Genomic DNA, 20,410 nt, shown 5'->3' on the forward strand with positions numbered 1-20,410 from the left:
CGAACTTATCTCCGACATATATAAGGTATTTTTAGAATTATTTATTATTATTTCATTTTTGAAAGCTGAAATGAAAAAAAATAACGAGCTGTAAAATGCTGTAACTAAATAAAACAAGAAAGGAAAGCTAACTTTGACTGGAGCCAAAATTGATATACCCTTGCAGTTAAAACCGTATATATATTGCAAAAATCAGATACAGTTGTCTGATCATTATGAGAATATCATAATATAACCAATTTATTTCAATACAAAAAATTAAAATAAGTCCCAAACTTCTATCTTAAAAAAAATAGAAAAATAAATACAATATATACACCCAATACCAAATGCCTCTTCCGATCGTTCAGTTATATGGCAGCTATATGAATTGTTATAGGTTATATCGTGGTAGGTTGAATCAACTGACCAAAAATAGAATCTTAGAGTTTATCCGTTCTACTAAATTTCAAAACGATCGGCCGACTATATCCTATAGCTGCCATAACACTGAACGATCGGAAATGGTATTTGGTAGAAATACCAACTTACAGTAGCGGAAAATGAAATCCGGACACCTAAGTATTTGCACTAAATGTGAATTTTGCATTAGTGTGGTGGAAGCGCGTGTTATTATATCGAGTTGAAATTTTTTCGTTATATTCGGAAGGTATTTAGCTTTCATGATCTGAAAGCATTTTTTAAATTATTAAATTTCTTATGTGAAAAAAAATTTTTTTTTTTAAATATGTCGAATATGACTCAAAATTTTCAAGGGCCATATTGGCCTTACAATCGAAAATCTTAAGCTTCCGAGGAATAAGGTCTCGGTTGGACGTGTTAAGTCTTCTTTCGAGGATTTCCTAAAAAATTTTAAGAAAACCAAAACTCTAAAGCATTTGCCAGGATCAGGAAAGAAAAAGAACACTGAACGATCGGAAATGGTATTTGGTAGAAATACCAACTTACAGTACCACAAGGATCGAATCCTTTCACAATTTGACATGACTGATCGTTTTAAATCAGCAAAACATGTAAGAAGTAAGTTTTTCCAGTTAAAAGGAGTCGAAATAAGCACTCGAACCGTTCGAAGGAACATTGAGGAGGCAGGACTTCAGGGCCGGCAAACAGTGAAAGACCCAGTCTTGACCGCAAAAATGATACAGTGGGTCATAATGCACGAATGTGCAACGACTGTACATGATTGGCGAAACGTAATTTTTGTAACGACACCAAAATAATCCATTTGTTTTACAATTTTATGAGCTAGGTGTGCCCCAAAAACGACAAACGCTTCAAAAATAATTGCTTACGGCGAAAGGTCAGGCAAGGAGCATGCCGAATGGTCCGGGGATGCTTTTTTTACATTGATTAGTGGAATTGTGAACGTCGAAAAGTACCAAGTTATTCTGAATCGTCACCTTCTAGCCTCAATGGAGGATCATCTTTCTCGTGCCCTTTCTCTGGTTATGTTTCCGCCTAAGACATTAAGGGATCTGTGTTGGAATCCAACTCATAGATTTTTCCTTAACTCAAGTTTCAAATATGTATATTCCTTATTAAAAAAAAACTTTGGGATAGCCGAAAGGTAATGTTTCCGCCTGTGTGGGATCTGAAATGAAGGGATCTGTGTTCGAATCCAACTCAGATTTTTTTTACCCATTTTTTTTGTTGTATTTAAAATTATTATATTTGGAAGTATTCGAAGTTAATCCACCATTTCCCAACGACACATTTAAATTTTTAATAGTCCAAATCTTTTTTACCTATCAGCAAAGATTTTACATAGATGGGACATTTTTCACTAACAAAAATTTTGATTGGCGGGTTCCAGAGTTTTAACCCGCTGGAACGAGCGGGTTCCACAGCGCGACAAGTCGACTTTACGAAATTTTCCGCGCAACAACGAATGAGGGATAGTCGAGTGGTAGAGTTCTTAACTGATGTGCAGATAAAACGAGTTAATTTAGGCTCGAGACATCCACTTTGTTTCTTTTAAATTTATGTATATATGTTTTAATTGTTTTTGAGTGTTTTTCAAAATTTATAATCCAAGAAAAATACAAAATTTTAAAATCACCTTTACATTGCCTCAGTTCGTAGCGGAACCCGCTGGAAAAATGTCTTTGAGCTTCGTGGAACCCGCTGTAAAAATGAAAACATTTGAGACTGGGTTCCAAGACAAACGGCTGTCAGATGAGAGAGGGAAAGAGAGAATTCTATTTTTAGAACATAACATCTTTGGAACGATGAAAGTGCGAAACGTTCACATCGAACCAGTGTGAGAGCAAAGGGATCAGAAATATCTTCTACTATCTTTACTCTTTAGCTCTATTTTTGCCATTGATTGTAGCTTTTACTTCAATACCAACTTTAGAGTGCGCTTAGAGTGCAGCCTAGATAGAGAGCAAGCGCTCCTTATCCTTGGGGTTTATTTCATGAGATATTTTATTTTATGGGTTCGCTTTTATGAGATTATTTTTAAATATTTACTTTTATTATTACTTTTTTTATATTCACTTTATTTTTATTTTCAATTGCATTCTGCTACAATTCTTGTAAAATTTTTGTTCAATTCTTTAGCCTGCTAAGGCTATTGACCTCCCGGCGATTCTACCTTTACCGCAATCTTCACTTGTGGATGCCCAGCAACAACAAAACGATGGTAATCGAGAAGTTGGCAGCGCATCGTTCATCTTATCTCTTTTCGCTGGGCCACTCGCTGGTGCTTTCTTTTCGCCGATGGAAGATGTTTATTTACGTTTTGGACCCGTGGGTGGATCTTTACTGCGTTTGGATGTGCCGGACTATGAACGCTCAATGTTTTTACCTGGCACTGGATTTTCCTTGCAACTGGACTCTCACAGGTCTACTGATGAGTCTAATTTCTATGTGTCCTCGTCGGCTATTTTCCAAGCTATGCGTATTGGATATGCCTCCACATGGACCAGTACCAGGAGTGCACTTTCATCATTACCGCCTTGCCGTCCAATTCCCAGTTTGGACTGTAGCTACTCGTCCTCCTCAGACCCTAATAAAAGCCTAAAAGTTCTATTCCAAAATATATCGGGAATGAGAACCAAGACCCGGATGGTATTCCTCAATTCTTCTGCCTGCGATTTTGCTGTAATCATCCTTGTGGAAACATGGCTCAATGACAAATTCAGCTCCTCTGAGTTCTTCGAGCCTAACTTGTACCATATATTTCGAAAAGACCGAGATGCATTCAGTACCCATTGTGGGCGAGGTGGTGGTGTGATCATCGCTATCCGTCGATCTTTTCAGGCTACACCACTGCGCCTTGCGGTGGCCGACCCTCTACTGGATCAGCTTGCGGTTTCAATCCAGGGCGTCCATAGCCCGTTCGTCATCATTGCTTCATACATCCCTCCGAACAGCGCATTTAGTATATATCATGCGCATATGGAAAACATCAGTAGTGTCTGTGCTGGAACGTACGACCCTACCGCTTTGATGGTAGCTGGCGATTTTAACCTGAGCTCCATTGTCTGGTCTTGGGACCCGGAATCTCCCTGCATGCTACCACTAACCATACAGCATATAGACAACCCATTTCATACAACGAAAATGGACGCGAAAATTTCTTGCTACAGGCCCCAGCAGGCCCCAGAGCGGATTTCTTACGCTCTCTTACGCTCATCGTTCGTTCATCTTACGCTCATTCTCGCATTAAATGTTTTCTGTTTCTCAGTCTCTAAACGGAGCGCGATGAAGAAGGTTGGCCTGCGCTTCGGTTGATCTTTGTATGTATGCGTGTCACACATTCACATACATGGGTGTATGTGTGCGTGCGATTTCGTTTCGAAGCCAGCGCACAAAATTTTGATTTTTCTTACTTTTAAGGCTTGCTACCCTAACAAAATTCGGGTATTCGTTATTTGATGAAATGACGAAAGAAATTATATTATTTTTTGTATTATATTTTTTTATTATTTCAGCATACATTTTTAATTTATTTAGGAATAAGATTAAGTGTTAGTAGTAAAATGTTTTCTGTATATATATTTTTACGAATCATTAAAAATCAATATACTGAGAAAGTGTCAGAGTATATTTCGGTCGGAGTCACTTAAAGCGCCGTTTGCTTTTAAGTTTTTGTTGTTCTGCAAGAGGCTTGTGCATGCCTACTCTAACGATGGAATGATTTTTAGGGGAGGGTGAAGACACGAAAACAGCTGATGGACTTGTTTACCTTTTTTGTTTACAATTTTTCAGGCACTTGTTATTATTTTGGGTTATTGTGAGATTTAATTAAATTATTGTCGTTAATTTAATAATTTCCTTATATATATTTCCTTATATATAATAACTTTAAAAAGTAATTTAATTCTTCACCCGTCTTCACCCTCCCCTAAAAATCATTCCATCGTTAGAGTAGGCATGCACAAGCCTCTTGCAGAACAACAAAAACTTAAAAGCAAACGGCGCTTTAAGTGACTCCGACCGAAATATACTCTGACACTTTCTCAGTATATTGATTTTTAATGATTCGTAAAAATATATATACAGAAAACATTTTACTACTAACACTTAATCTTATTCCTAAATAAATTAAAAATGTATGCTGAAATAATAAAAAAATATAATACAAAAAATAATATAATTTCTTTCGTCATTTCATCAAATAACGAATACCCGAATTTTGTTAGGGTAGCAAGCCTTAAAAGTAAGAAAAATCAAAATTTTGTGCGCTGGCTTCGAAACGAAATCGCACGCACACATACACCCATGTATGTGAATGTGTGACACGCATACATACAAAGATCAACCGAAGCGCAGGCCAACCTTCTTCATCGCGCTCCGTTTAGAGACTGAGAAACAGAAAACATTTATTGCGAGAATGAGCGTAAGATGAACGAACGATGAGCGTAAGAGAGCGTAAGAAATCCGCTCTGGGGCCTGTCGCAAGAAATTTTCGCGTCCATTTTCGTTGTATGAAATGGGTTGTCTATATGCTGTATGGTTAGTGATGCTACCTAGCAACGTACACCAGAGTCATGAAATTGTAGTTTTAGATGATATTTTTAGTCTGAGCCTCTCCCAAGTAAATAATATTTTTAATGATTTATCCAAAATTCTTGATCTTATATTTTTAAATAATTTGCTTAATAGTAAAGTAGAATTATGCAATGTACCATTAAGTCCTTATGATATGCACCACAAGCCGTTAATAATTTATATTGAGTTTTGTAGTTTTTTGCCTTCTGCTTCACCCATTCCATATTATCATCTGAATGATACTAACTTGTCACTTATAAATGCATCTATTTCAGCCTTTGATTGGGTTTCCCTTTTTTCGGATGGCTCAATCGATGATTGTTATACTACGTTTTTGGTTGCCCTTTTTAATATTATTGATACTTATGCCCCTGTGGGGGTACGAAGATCCTATAGGCTTCCTTGGTATACAAAAGGTTTCAAAAACTTAAAGAATAGAAGGGATAAGCACTACAAACGATTTATAATGACAGGTGAGACTCGAGCAGGAGAGCTGTACCGGCAATTTAAGCGGGAATTTGATTTCCTTAATAAGTTCCTCTACAATCAGTATATATCCGATGTCGAAGCTAGCCTTCGATCCAATCCTAAAGCTTTTTGGCGGTTTGTTAACAGCAAAAAGTCAAAATCAGACATACCTTCATCCATATGTTATGGTAATTTAGCAGCCGACTCGGATCAGGGCGTTTCTGATCTTTTTGCAAAGTACTTTGCCTCTAACTTGGAGCCGAAGGTTCTTTGGAGTGATCATGAAACTCTTTTCATGAGCCTTTTCTCAATGTGAGCAGCATGGACGTTTTGGACGGTGACCTTGTTTAAACCACAGGACATTTGACCGAGTAGCTCACACCTGACGTGGATGGTATCTCATCATTCTTTCATAAGAGGAGTATCGCTTCTTATTCTACTCCCCTTAAACTGCTGTTCTCCTTGTCGCTCTCATCTGAATGATTCCCCTATCGGTGAAAGATTACTTCTGTAACGCCTATTCACAAAGGTGGCAGTAGGTCTGATGTTACCAACTATCGACCTATAGCTAAAATATGATTTAGAGCGGATAATTACTAAAAAATTGGCATTTCTGGCTCGTAATTTTATGTTCCCCAATCAGCATGGTTTCTTGCCTGGGAGGTTCACTACAACTAATTTGGCAGTCTTTTCTAAGCACTGCTTTGAAGCTTTTCAAACCCGATTTCATATTGATGCCATTTACACTGACTTTTTCAAAGCCTTTGATAAAGTTTTTCATGTTGCCCTTCTGGGAAAGTTATATAAATTAGGTATTCATTCCTCCTTATTAAGTTGGTTTGAGTCTTATCTGGCAGACGGACCTTGCCACGTTTCTATTGGAGACGCTACCTCAATTCCATTTGTCACCTCCTATGGTCTTCTATAAGGCAGCTCTCTGACACCTCTCCTATTTAATATCTTCGTTAACGACATCTATTCATGCTTTCGTCACTCTTACTTCTTGATGTATGCGAATGACCTTAAAATCTATAAGGCCATTAGTTGCATTAGTTACAGTTACTTGTTACAGGTGAATATATCCAGAGTTTACTCATGTTGCTCCCGTAATCTTCTTCCATTAAACTTACCAAAGTGTCTGTTTACCCGTTACAGTAAGCGGTCTCTTGAAATCTGCACGGGTCATTCCATTAGTAGTTATAAATGGGAGGCTAAAGAGGAGGTGTTAACCTTGGTGTCTTATTTGACAGCAAATTAAAATTTTCTGGTCACTTAGACTATATTCTGCCTAAAGCGTATGCTATTTGGGGCTTTGGGCTTTGTTAAGAGGCACGTGAACCAATTCAAAAGTCCATACTCGAGCCTCAGCGTCTATGCTGCATTTATTCGGTCGAGGCTGGAATATGCCTCAATCATTTGGAATCCGGATTGTAAAGTTCGTTCCAACAGAATTGAGCGACTCCAGAAAAAATTTTTAAAATTTGCACTTCTGCCTCTAAGGTTTTAGGATCCTGTTCCTTCATACCAGAGCCGTTGCCTTCTTCTGAATGTTTGCACGTTGGAGGATCGGCGTAAACTGGCAGCTTTAACTTTTTTGAACAATTTAATCGTTTATGATTGATTGTCCTTTTTTATTGGGACTCATTAATTTTAATGTTCCTCAAAGGGGTCTTCGTACCTTTGCCCCCTTTCGGGTCAAGTGTCACAGGGCCAATTATCTTTTAAATGAGCCGATTGAGCGGGCTCTTTTTTATTTTAATTCCTTGCCGCCTAGCCTCCAAATTGAGTGAGGCTCTGATAAGGGTGTGTTAAAACGCATGTTAATCAGGCACTTATTAAGTTTTTATTAGTATTGTAGTATTATTTATTAGTTTGTTACTTGTTATTATGTAGCCATGTAAGGATTTGTCCGTTGGCGAAATAAATAAATAAAAATAAGTGAGGGACGTGTCGGATGACGGACTCGATCGTTAGTAGAGGTGGGCGCGGGCCTGTGTTTTGAGGCCCGGAACACAAAATATTTCTTGATAGGCCCGGCCCGGCCGCACACGAAACTTTTTTACCAACGCCCGGTCCCGGCCCGGCACGAAACTTATTTACACATTTTAGGAAATTTAAAAGACATGTATATTTATGTATATATATATATAAGTTCATATTTATTAAACCTAACTAAGTCATGTGTTTATTAAAAAATAAAATTTTTTTTTAAATTTTTGCTTTTTAGCCTAGTGCGTTTTTCACTTAACACATGGCCCAATGTAGAAAAAAGCCTTTCGCTCGTAGCCGAACTGGCTGGAATAGCCTGAATGGTTCGAGCTAATTTGGGAAGATATTTTAAGACCCTTGCATTTCTCCAAAATTCTAAATTATGTGTACCAGGAGCTACTGGATAGGCCAAATATTTTTCAAGCTCTATGTCAATATCGTTTTTCTCAACTTTTCATTTTTTTTACATAACTTAAGTCTTAAAATTCAGCAAACATTCCATTTTCGGAATTATTTGGGCTTATGTTATTAGTTACGTCATCAAAGCTACTTTTTTCATAATCTCCTATAAATTCGAAGAGCATTGCTTTTACCGTAGCTATCACATTTTCCTTTTTTTCCTCTGGGAGGAAATTGATATCTCTATAAGGAGGGTTCAAGAAAAGTCCGACCAAATGAGCAATTGCCGAAAGAAACCTAACTGGTTGTAAATCGAGAATAAAATAAAATAGCGCAATCAAATCAAAATTGTTTTCAGGCCTATTTTTAAATCTCACAATAACCCAAATTAATAACAAGTGCCTGAAAAATTGTAAACAAAAAAGGTAAACAAGTCCATCAGCTGTTTTCGTGTCTTCACCCTCCCCTAAAAATCATTCCATCGTTAGAGTAGGCATGCACAAGCCTCTTGCAGAACAACAAAAACTTAAAAGCAATCGGCGCTTTAAGTGACTCCGACTGAAATATACTCTGTTAGTATAGTATACACTATAGTATATAGTATATAGTGTTAGTAGTATACACTTAATCTTATTCCTAAATAAATTAAAAATGTATGCTGAAATAATAAAAAATATAATATAAAAAATAATATAATTTCTTTCGTCATTTCATCAAATAACGAATACGCGAATTTTGTTAGGGTAGCAAGCCTGAAAAGTAAGAAAAATCAAAATTTTGTGCGCTGGCTTCGAAACGAAATCGCACGCACACATACACCCGTGTATGTGAATGTGTGACACGCATACATACAAAGATCAATCCAAACGCAGCCCAACCTTCTTCATCGCGCTCCTTTCACAGACTGAGAAACAGAAAACATTTAATGCGAGAATGAGCGTAAGATTAACGAACGATGAGCGTGAGAGAACGTAAGAAATCCGCTCTGGGGCCTGCTGGGGCCTGTCGCAAGTAATTTTCCATTTTCCTTGTATGAAATGGGTTGTCTATATGCTGTATGGTTAGTGACGCTATGCATGGGCTTCCGGCCAGACGCTATGTCAGCAGTTTGGCCAGAGCGAGCTCTTAAATAATCGGACATTGCCGCTGCTTGGTTAACTTCAGTTAACTTGCATAATTGCCATTTCGTGAATTCGACACGAAAATTGACTATAATTTTAGCCTCAAAGCATTAATTGGTGGTACAAATCAGGGGGCAGCGCCGTGCATAAAAGTTTAAATTAAATAAAATTTCCACTTATCGACTTTGGAAATTAAGTTTCCTGTTTTTATTTGCCGAATTAAAAATTAATTCTTATTCATCACGTTGCTTGGTTTGTTTACTTTTTGTAAAAGTGTGACCAGACTAAAATACCAAATATTACGCGGCTGGAATTTCTACTAAAATATAATCACGAAAAGATATGTGTCGCATAAATAGAGGTTAATTCTATATCACTCTATTTCAACTAATTCGCTTATCTCGATAATTTTATCTGAAAAATCACAAAATTATAAAGCATAAAAACAAACACACATCATTTTAGTAACTTAATTTTTACCTGAAGATTTGGTAAAGTGTAATATAATATTACTGTAGGATTTCCAAAACCTTTTCATTGATACAGATATTTATTTTCCAGAGTGTGATTGTTCTAGCTGCACCACACCTAGTGTCCTAAAAACAATGACTGTTTTGTCAACAATCTATTTTATGCATTTTACGTTAACGCCTAGAATAGCCATATCCATTATTGTTGTTATTGTTATTTTCAGCGAAATTAGTTTTCTTTCTATGAAAGCTTTTATGTTTTTTTAGTAGACTTTTTCTTTCATTTAAAAAATTCATATCATTCCAAGATGTTATAGGACATAGCGGAATGAATTGGATTTATTATTTAGCGAAACCTTAACTTTCTAGAAAAAAACAAGTAGGAACGGTTATAGTCGAGTGGCTCGACTATAAGATGCCCGGTACTCATTTTAGAAAATGTATTTTGTTTATTAGCCGTTCGTATTAGCTCCCGAAAAAAAAATGAATCGGTACCCAATGAACACGAGGAGGCCATTTCAATAGAATGGGAAAATGTCGTTAAACATTTTGACTGTTTTTAAACTTTTAAGGACCTACGAGTCAGCTAATGTTGTCACGCCCAAAAATGTAGTAAAGACAACTCTTTATTCCCCCAAAATGTTAAATGCATTGCAATATTTTAAGCTACCTATAACTCCATTCCTAAACTATCTTTACTACCTACCTACTAAGCATGACTATCTACTACTCATTCTCAGTCAAACTCACTCAAATGCCACCATGATGACTATAACCGATTTCAAAAGTACGCGCCATTGACATACTTTCTGAAATATTATATTTAAGAAAGCTCAATTGTAATGTGCAACGGTACGGTGTGGACGGATTCGAAAAGTCTGTGCTAGCGAGGCACGCTATAAGCTCCGGCTTCTGCTCGTCGGCTTTGGGGGTGGTGGTCTTGCTTGGACGGACTCTATCACTCACTACACATTATTATTATTAAATCCAGAATTAAGCGTGCTTGCGACAAACTAAATGAAAGGAGGACTGAACCGGAAGAGTTCGGAGGAATAAATTCGGAAGGACAGAAAAAAAGGACGGACAAAGAGAAAACTATTCATTTGGCAAGACACTGGTGTTGCTGTGCTTGCGATCTGCCCACCCTACCTATGATCACCGGCCGCTAGAGCATCGCTCTAGTGATCCCTTTAACACCCTACATCCTGGCAAACATCAGCTGAGTTCAGTAACTTGAGATTTTAAACGTTCATGGTTTTATTCTTTAAAAACGAAAATAAACCTTCCATCCTTGATCTTTAGAAATAATTACAGGAAGAAATTCAATTCAAAGGGTTTAATAATAAAGAGTATATATAACAATTCAAAAGGACTTAACATAATAATACTTGTTTTAAAAGAAAATTAAACTTTAACAATTTCAATATTTAATATTTTAAGTTCTTCAAGAACCAATTCAGTTTTTAAATCGTGCCAATGGATACTAATGGTTTTAAGTTTTACTTTACATATAATATATTAACTTATTTAATGGATATTCAAAAAAAAATAGATAGAAAATTAAATTCTTGTAAAAATAATAAATTGGCAGTTACTACTGGGATTTTTTTTTTTTATAAAGTAGCCAAAGTAATTAAAGACCATAAAAAACTTGGGGTAACGACGAAAGATCGATCCTTCTCGGTGGAGTGGCTGAAACAAATGCAGCGCTTGGCTAGCTGCCATAGTTACTAGTAAATTTGGGAATAATGGCTGACTTTAAAAAATGTATAAATAAACCCAGTGGACAACTTGTTCCTTACATAGAAGGCACTTAATTTAACATTAGCTCTTACTTTAGTTCCATTATCGTAGATTTAATTAAATTACTAATTTAAGAAAAATAAAAAAAAATGTGAATTCTAATTGGCTGGTTCAAACCGAGTGGCAGAAGGCCCTCAAAAGAAATCTTTTCAAATTTAGAGCCACTCAAACAAAATGTAATATTAGATTCTTTCTCTTATAATTGGGAGTCGTGGCCACTTAGAATAGAAATAGTGATTTTAGATTAAATAGAAACTACTAATTTCTGCATGTTGCGGTAGAGAGAGTGACATGACCCGGAGAGAGCGACATAACTGAGCACGTGAAAGTGAGGTTTTACACGAACACTCATGGTGAGGTCTATGACCTGGGCCAACAAGAGAAATGGCGGCGCCGCCTGTCTCAGTTACTCGGAAAACTTTCTTGAGTCTATAATTGCACTAAAACTTAAGATTTTTCCCGCATCTCTCGATGTTTGGGTCTATATACACATAATTTAGTTTAGGTCCGCCAGTCGTTAACAAATTTCCAGCACTCTTCCGCCTGGGGCACTATCTAACGATATGCCCCAACAAAGGCTATCCGGGAGAACGTCCCCTCTTGGCCAACGTTCCGTGGTGAGCTTGCTCGCAGTGAGGTTGTACACGACTTGTAGAATACTCTCGTAGAATATTTTGACCCGACCTGGGCCATAAATGGCCAATAGTCCTTTATATTAATTCGTCAATCAATATTAATTCAGCACGGAACTTTTAAGTCCGGCTCGCCAAAATTTGATCGATCGGCTGTCGGTGGGTGATGCTCACTTTGTGGGTAGGGAGTTCTATCCTAGCGACACAGTTTTTACTTCCTTCTGGGTGTGCGGTCCAATTAGGAAAGAAATTCAAATCCGATATTCAGAAAAAATGTGCCGACGGCTCAGGAAAAAATTGCAACTGCATTAACAGCTGCATTCGCGCCCACGCTTAACAACACTTTTTTTTCAGCTAATAATACCATAGTTAGTTAAAAAAATACCAAATATTAGTTAATAACTATTGCAACTACAACAAGAAATAGTAGTAAAAATAGTGTCACATCATTCAGCTTTTATCCGAATGAATTTGGTTGTTTGAATTTCGGCTAAAGTAAACAAAGCCGTCTTCGGTCCCCGCTTCACAATCAATGTGGGTATTACCATTGGTGATGGAAGAGCCAATATCGAATAGGGCATTTAAATTCATTGAATTTAAGAAGTGGATATGTTTGGATTTTATAAACTAAAATAAATATAACAGACTAGCAGTACCCTGCCACGTTTCGCTGTGGCATATTGTGGTTGCACGCATAAGAAATAAGTCAAATAAAAAAGAATAATTTTCAAATTAATTTAATTCTGTAATACTTGTGGGTATACAATATTCTTTGTTTCCCCATTCTCCGCGTATATATAAAGATTATTTAGTTTTCCGACACGGGAACACGCAATATATAATTACCCGCGTGAAAAAAAAATCTTCTTCCAAATCCAAACCACAAAACTCCAGAGATTGACCTTGAGCTTTATTTATGGTCATTGCGAACGCCAAACGAATGGGAAACTGCAATCTCTTGAACTGGAACGGTGTATGAGTCGGGAACATAGGAATCCTAGGAATGAGAACATCTTCACCTTTAAAAGGACCACTTATGATCGTTGCTTCTACAACGTTGTTCATCAATTACTTGACTGCGAGTCGCGTACCGTTGCAGAGTTTCGGCTGATTCATATTTCGGAGCATGATAATCGGGACACCTATTTTTAATTTCAATATGTGTGGTGGCATTTAAGGCAGATCAAGTGAGTGTAGAAACTCCGTAGGATAATTAACTGCTTAACTTCCTATGCTCGAGGATATCGCTTGGAACACTTCCCGTCTACCATGCATGGTGAACTTGGGTTGAGGGTACCACATGGGCCATGGATCATGTTCTTGATGACAACTGCATGCAAATCCGTATCAACCTCGGCCCGTGGAATCTCTGCGCATATCACATCGTCGATATCGTCTGGAGTAATTTTATCATACAGCCAGATCAGTATGAGCGCATGCTACAATCCTCTCTTCTCTGAATACATCCAGCACCGCACAGATCCAAAAACTCCATGTTTCACAATAAAATCCATCAGTGACTTGAGCTTTTGTCTGAAAACACGGCTTTTGTCCTATCCGTAGACGATTGTCCAGGAAATAACAGCTGCACTATCTCGTCCCAAGCTGGATTGCATATGAAGGTTATAAATAAGGGTGGACGGCCGTAGCAACGAACATATACCATTACATCTTGAGCATATTCCTGCATGTGGCGTGGACTACCTATGTATGAGGATGGCAAAATCGTGACCTTTCCAACGTTGGTTGTATTACGGTCATTCATCACAGCTGCACTATCTCGTCCCAAGCTGGATTGCATGTGAAGGTGATAAATAAGTCTGGACGGCCGAAGCAACGAACATATGCTATGGAACCTTGAGCATATTCCTGCATGTGGCGTGGACTACCTATGTATGAGGATGGCAAAATCGTGAGCTTTCCAAAGTTGGTTGTATTACGGTCATTCATCACAGCATCCCGCAAATGGATATATTTCTCGGACCGAAGTTTCGTCTGATTCAATCGGAGGAACCGCAAACGTTCTGTTTCAATTTTGGCATACTTATCGACAATGTACTGATGAAACAACTGACGACATTTCAATATATGATTGTCATCGGTCCTCCGAACCATTAATCGGTATGAGTAAAAGTTCATCGCGCTGCACTTTTTATTCGTTTCTACACCATTGACTGGATCTACCATCCTCACATTGAAATGATATCCATCGGCACCATCCCAGAAGATGAGTGGATACTGCAAAGCATCGTAACAACGGTGAGTTTTTGCGACCAATCGATCGTTTCGTTGTCAGCAGGCGTTTTGTCTGCATGAATGACAATTTTATGGGTATCCGAAGGCATCGTATCGATTGCTGTTTTGAACAAACGCGCCAAATGGTTCCGTTCGTGAAAAAGCTTCTGTAGCTGCGAAATAATCAGCTTCTTCACCGAGATATTGATTCCATAACGTGCATCGACTTCAGCTCCATCATCACCAATGAAGTACATTTGAAGAAATTTGTTTTCGCTGTCTGAGAACGGAAGCAGGGAACTGGCTTTGTGATAGATTTGTCCTTTGATTTTAAAAATTGTCATGAATTGCGCACTTATAATATCCGCACCAAATGACGTCATTTAGAAGCAAAAGTTGTATTTCCTAATGTTCGACAGGAAATGCTTCGACTCAGCAGTAGATCCAGCTCAGGAAAAAATTGCAACTGCATTAACAGCTGCATTCGCGCCCACGCTTAACAACACTTTTTTTTCAGCTAATAATACCATAGTTAGTTAAAAAAATACCAAATATTAGTTAATAACTATTGCAACTACAACAAGAAATAGTAGTAAAAATAGTGTCACATCATTCAGCTTTTATCCGAATGAATTTGGTTTTTTGAATTTCGGCTAAAGTAAACAAAGCCGTCTTCGGTCCCCGCTTCACAATCAATGTGGGTATTACCATTGGTGATAGAAGAGCCAATATCGAATAGGGCATTTAAATTCATTGAATTTAAGAAGTGGATATGTTTGGATTTTATAAACTAAAATAAATATAACAGACTAGCAGTACCCTGCCACGTTTCGCTGTGGCATATTGTGGTTGCACGCATAAGAAATAAGTCAAATAAAAAAGAATAATTTTCAAATTAATTTAATTCTGTAATACTTGTGGGTATACAATATTCTTTGTTTCCCCATTCTCCGCGTATATATAAAGATTATTTAGTTTTCCGACACGGGAACACGCAATATATAATTACCCGCGTGAAAAAAAAATCTTCTTCCAAATCCAAACCACAAACCTCCAGAGATTGACCTTGAGCTTAATTTATGGTCATTGCAAACGCCAAACGAATGGGAAACTGTAATCTCTTGAACTGGAACGGTGTATCAGTCAGGAACCTTTAAAAGGACCACTTATGATCGTTGGTTCTACAACGTTGTTCATCAATTTCTTGACCTGCGAGTCGCGTACCATTGCACAGTTTCGGCTGATTCATATTCCGGAGCATGATAATCAGTACACCAATTTTTAATTTCAATATGTGTGGTGGCATTCCAGGCAGATCAAGTGAGTGTAGAAACTCTGTAGGGTAATTAACTGCTTAACTTCCTATGCTCGAGGATATCGTTTGGAACACTTCCCGTCTACCATGCATGGTGAACTTGGGTTGAGGGTACCACATGGGCCATGGATCATGTTCTTGATGACAACTGCATGCAAATCCGTATCAACCTCGGCCCGTGGAATCTCTGCGCATATCACATCGTCGATATCGTCTGGAGTAATTTTATCATACAGCCAGATCAGTATGTGCGCATGGGGCAATCCTCTTTTCTGCCATTCTACTGAATACATCCAGCACCGCACAGATCCAAAAACTCCATGTTTCACAATGAAATCCATCAGTGACTTGAGCTTTTGTCTGAAAACACGGGCTGTGATGTATGCCTATCCGTAGACGATTGTCCAGGAAATAACAGCTGCACTATCTCGTCCCAAGCTGGATTGCATGTGAAGGTGATAAATAAGTCTGGACGTCCGTAGCAACGAACATATGCCATGGCATCTTGAGCATATTCCTGCATGTGGCGTGGACTACCAATGTATGAGGATGGCAAAATCGTGACCTTTCCAACGTTGGTTGTATTACGGTCATTCATCACAGCTGCACTATCTCGTCCCAAGCTGGATTGCATGTGAAGGTGATAAATAAGTCTGGACGGCCGAAGCAACGAACATATGCTATGGAACCTTGAGCATATTCCTGCATGTGGCGTGGACTACCTATGTATGAGGATGGCAAAATCGTGAGCTTTCCAAAGTTGGTTGTATTACGGTCATTCATCACAGCATCCCGCAAATGGATATATTTCTCGGACCGAAGTTTCGTCTGATTCAATCGGAGGAACAGCAAACGTTCTGTTTCAATTTTGGCATACTTATCGACAATGTACTGATGAAACAACTGACGACATTTCAATATATGATTGTCATCGGTCCTCCGAACCATTAATCGGTATGAGTAAAAGTTCATCGCGCTGCACTTTTTATTCGTTTCTACACCATTGACTGGATCTACCATCCTCACATTGAAATGATATCCATCGGCACCATCCCAGAAGATGAGTGGATACTGCAAAGCATCGTAACAACGGTGAGTTTTTGCGACCAATCGATCGTTTCGTCGTCAGCAGGCGTTTTGTCTGCATGAATGACAATTTTATGGGTATCCGAAGGCATCGTATCGATTGCTGTTTTGAACAAACGCGCCAAATGGTTCCGTTCGTGAAAAAGCTTCTGTAGCTGCGAAATAATCAGCTTCTTCACCGAGATATTGATTCCATAACGTGCATCGACTTCAGCTCCATCATCACCAATGAAGTACATTTGAAGAAATTTGTTTTCGCTGTCTGAGAACGGAAGCAGGGAACTGGCTTTGTGATAGATTTGTCCTTTGATTTTAAAAATTGTCATGAATTGCGCACTTATAATATCCGCACCAAATGACGTCATTTAGAAGCAAAAGTTGTATTTCCTAATGTTCGACAGGAAATGCTTCGACTCAGCAGTAGATCCAGCGAATAGAGAGTGCAGAGGCTATGGTTGTGCTTCAAGTTGAGGCAATTTCACTTTCCTGGAAGCGCAACACAATCCTTTTGGTTCGTTGTTGAATTTGAGAGCCTGACAGAGTGTGCAGAACTGATGCATCCGGCCAATAACGCCATTGCGATTCGAGCTATAATCAACAGTTGGATTATATCGAAATGCAAGATTATATTGCAGGTTTCGATCTGTTGCTAGCTGTAAACGCGCTTCAGCTACCCTTGCCCTGTCGCGTTCATTATTTTGAAACCGAATCAAAATCGATTGCTGCAAAAAGCGACTCAATCGTGTTCGCTCAAGCCTAGCTGCTCGATTTTCTGCTGATTTCGCGTTGTGCGTCCTCATGGCTCTCAGCCGCTCATTCTCTCGGATGGAGGCCCGCTCTTCGTCAGTCATATTCGAAATGTTACGTCTTTTTGCTTCTGTATTGCAAGTATGACGACCCAAATTCTACTTTTTGGGTGGCATGACTTCGTTTCTAATGACTGTGTTTCTAACTGACATTTTGACATTTGACATTTTCATTTGACATTTTCTTCTTAGCCGACTGCCTGTAGGGGCACGAGGAAACGCGAAAAAATCTGATATATTCGCAAACGCAGATAAGCTATCAACATTAAAAGTAAACAATAACCGAGCTGGAACCTCAACGCATGTTGTGTCAAAATTTGGGCTTAAACGGTTCAGAACTTTTCAAGTCTATAAAGGAAGTAGATACGAACAAAGCATTTTTATATATATAAATTTATATTTGAAAACGACATATTCAAATACAGAAAAAGATAAGATTGAGGGTGATGTAGGGGGGGCGTTGCTGCCGCAAAAGATTCCAGAAGTGGCGAAATAAGAAAAGAAGTCGGGGGCGTCGTAATTGAATTCAGAAACGCTTCCAGTTTTATTCGTTGTTTGCAAGAGATTAAAACTTAACTAGAACAATAAACGGGCGATCGACGACGGCCGACGAGCGAGAGAGAGTGCACAGAGGGGCGAGTGCGGATGCGCTCTTCAGCGCGGGTGCACTCTTATGCACAGCTGAGCGGCACAACGGCCCCTCACCTAAACATCCCGACCCCCTTGCAATCACTCAGGTTGCAACAGCTTCCTCGTCGTTACGGCTGGTGACAGGCTCCGGACACGAGCCATCCAAACACTGTGCTCTGAGCCACTGGCAGCCCGTCCTGGATCTTCAGGAAGCCCGGCTGCATGATCCGCGGGTACATATCCGCGCCCAGGACGACGGAGATCGTTCCTGGAAGATGGAATGATGTTGCAGATGGAATCGTTCATCCGCCAATGTCACGCTTCGGAAGTGGGCAAGCACCGCCTCGCTCAGCTCTCGGGACGGCGTACGAACTCGCACGTGAGGCTCAATCTTAAAGATGACCTCCAGCCGAACGCTATCATCGGTCATTGACCCCACGGTGGCCGAACACACTCGTTCGTCCCCCACGCTGGTAGTGGGCAGCCGGAAACACGGCGCTAGAGACGCGTCGATGCAGCTCGAGGGCGTGCACGGGTCGATGAGGGCCCCCGTGCCGAAGATCCGGGTCCCGGTGTCTATGCGCACTAGTGCAGTCGGCAGCACGTTGACGCTGTTCTGTTGCAGCAGCGACGATAGGGTGGGCGCAGCGACCGCGTCCTGCGGGGGCCCTCGACGAGAGGCGGAAAATTGCCTAGGCGTGGATGACGCGGGCGGATGAGCGGTAGACGGCAACCGATGAGTGGTGGACGAATGCCGTGGAACGCTTGACGACTGCCGGCCAGGGGCGGAAGAATGCCGAGGAGGTGCCGACGAGCGCCGGGAAGTCGTTAGCCGTCGATCGGCTTGTGAGTGCCGGCGGACGAAGGCCGAGAAGCACCCGAACCGCGCCGGAATTGGCGAATGACGGCCGGGCGCCAGCCAAGACACTCTCCTGCGCTCCGTCACCTGTGCTCCTTTTGACGTGCCTTGCGCCGAGCCCGCGGCTTCTCCACGAGGTGCAGCAGCGTGTGGTGATCCTGACCACACGTCTTACAGCCGTCTCCACGCCGACACGATCCGTCGAAGTGCTCGTGGGCCAGGCAGCTCGAGCAATACCGGTTCACAAGAACCGCCCGGAGCCGCTTCTCGGCACTAAGGCACTAATAGATGGATCCCATTGCAGACTCGGCATCGGTAGGATTGTATACCTCGAGTACATCTGCTCTTCAGCGATTGGGCGTTGCGTGGGCGTGGCGACATCGTGTTGACTATGACTGGCGGAAATATGGTGAAGGAACAAATAACGTTATCAGAATCGGTGTGAATGATTTTTTGGAACTACGAGCAGGGCTACAAGACAGCACAATGGACACGAACATTGGAGCGGAAGAAATGTTAATTATTGTGGATCGGCGGACGCTTCCAACGGAAGAAACACGACCTTAGCAACGGGCCGCTTGACGAGCCCTCGCGCGGTGCGGATGTCGATCACGCGGACATGGCCATCAGATCCTGGATATACCGCGTCAACCTTGCCTAATCGCCACTCATTGGACGGAAGATTGTCCTCCTTGATGGAAGTGGTATCCCCCTTTATCTCGGGCTCAACCGTGGCGAGAAGTGGGCCTCCCCCAAGAAAGTGCCCGGGTGTAAGAGCCAACAAATCAGCAGGGTCTTCGGACATTGGCGCGAGTGGCCACGAATTCAGGTACGCCTCGATCTTCGCCAGGAGAGTAGCCAGCTCCTCAAAGGTGTATTGTCGCTTGGCGGTGGACTTGTAGAACAAGGTCTTGAAGCTCTTGACGCCTGCTTCCCATAGGCTCCCCAAGTGGGGAACTCCCGAAGGAATGAAATGCCAGAGAAGCTGTTGGTGACTATAGGCACCGGTCACAGCCCCTTTTAGGCTCTGGAGAAAATCGCGGGATAGTAGGGCAGCTGCCCCCACAAAGGTCTTCCCGTTTTCGGACTGCACTTGACGGGGGCATTCTCTCCGGGACACGAACCGTGCGAAAGCCGCCAGAAATTTCTCGGTCGTAAGGTCCGACGTAGGCTCTAAATGGATGGCCTTAGTGGAGAAACACACAAACGCCAACACATAACCCTTTGTGGAAAAGTGCTTGTTGAAAGTGCGGGTCGAAGAAAGCGGTCGAGCCGCGCGGGCGCTCCCAAATGCGGCGTCCAAACACTGCAGAATCTAAAAAAGGATCGGGTGGTGGGTAACTGGACAGCTGGGGACGGACTCACCTGCCGAGCGAATCATAATACTCCCTGGATAGATCACTAGGAGGCCTCCGTAAGGGTTAGGATGAGCCGCCAACCGCCGAGGTAAGAGGCGCGAAGAGAGCTTTATCTTCCAGGAACTCTCTTTGCGACACCTTTCTCCTGGGTCGAAGATGCTAAACAAAAGTGGCTGCCCCCACCAGAATTGCGCAGGTCATGGCAGGTGATCGTAACCAGATGGTGGGCAGTGTTGGGAAA

The 20,410-nt window shown here is 40.7% G+C and overlaps 1 protein-coding gene across 1 annotated transcript; it reads right to left on the bottom strand.

The window, feature by feature from the left end:
* Positions 1–19,331: 19,331 nt before the first annotated feature.
* Positions 19,332–20,192, bottom strand: LOC138926541 (uncharacterized). The gene is made up of 2 exons (XM_070281024.1): positions 20,177–20,192; positions 19,332–19,903 (listed from the first exon to the last, which is right to left on the bottom strand). The coding sequence occupies exons 1-2, from the start codon at positions 20,190–20,192 to the stop codon at positions 19,332–19,334; spliced, it is 588 nt and encodes a 195-aa protein (XP_070137125.1).
* Positions 20,193–20,410: the final 218 nt, after the last annotated feature.

Source organism: Drosophila bipectinata, chromosome XL (genome assembly GCF_030179905.1).
Source record: "Drosophila bipectinata strain 14024-0381.07 chromosome XL, DbipHiC1v2, whole genome shotgun sequence".
NCBI lineage: Eukaryota > Metazoa > Arthropoda > Insecta > Diptera > Drosophilidae > Drosophila > Drosophila bipectinata.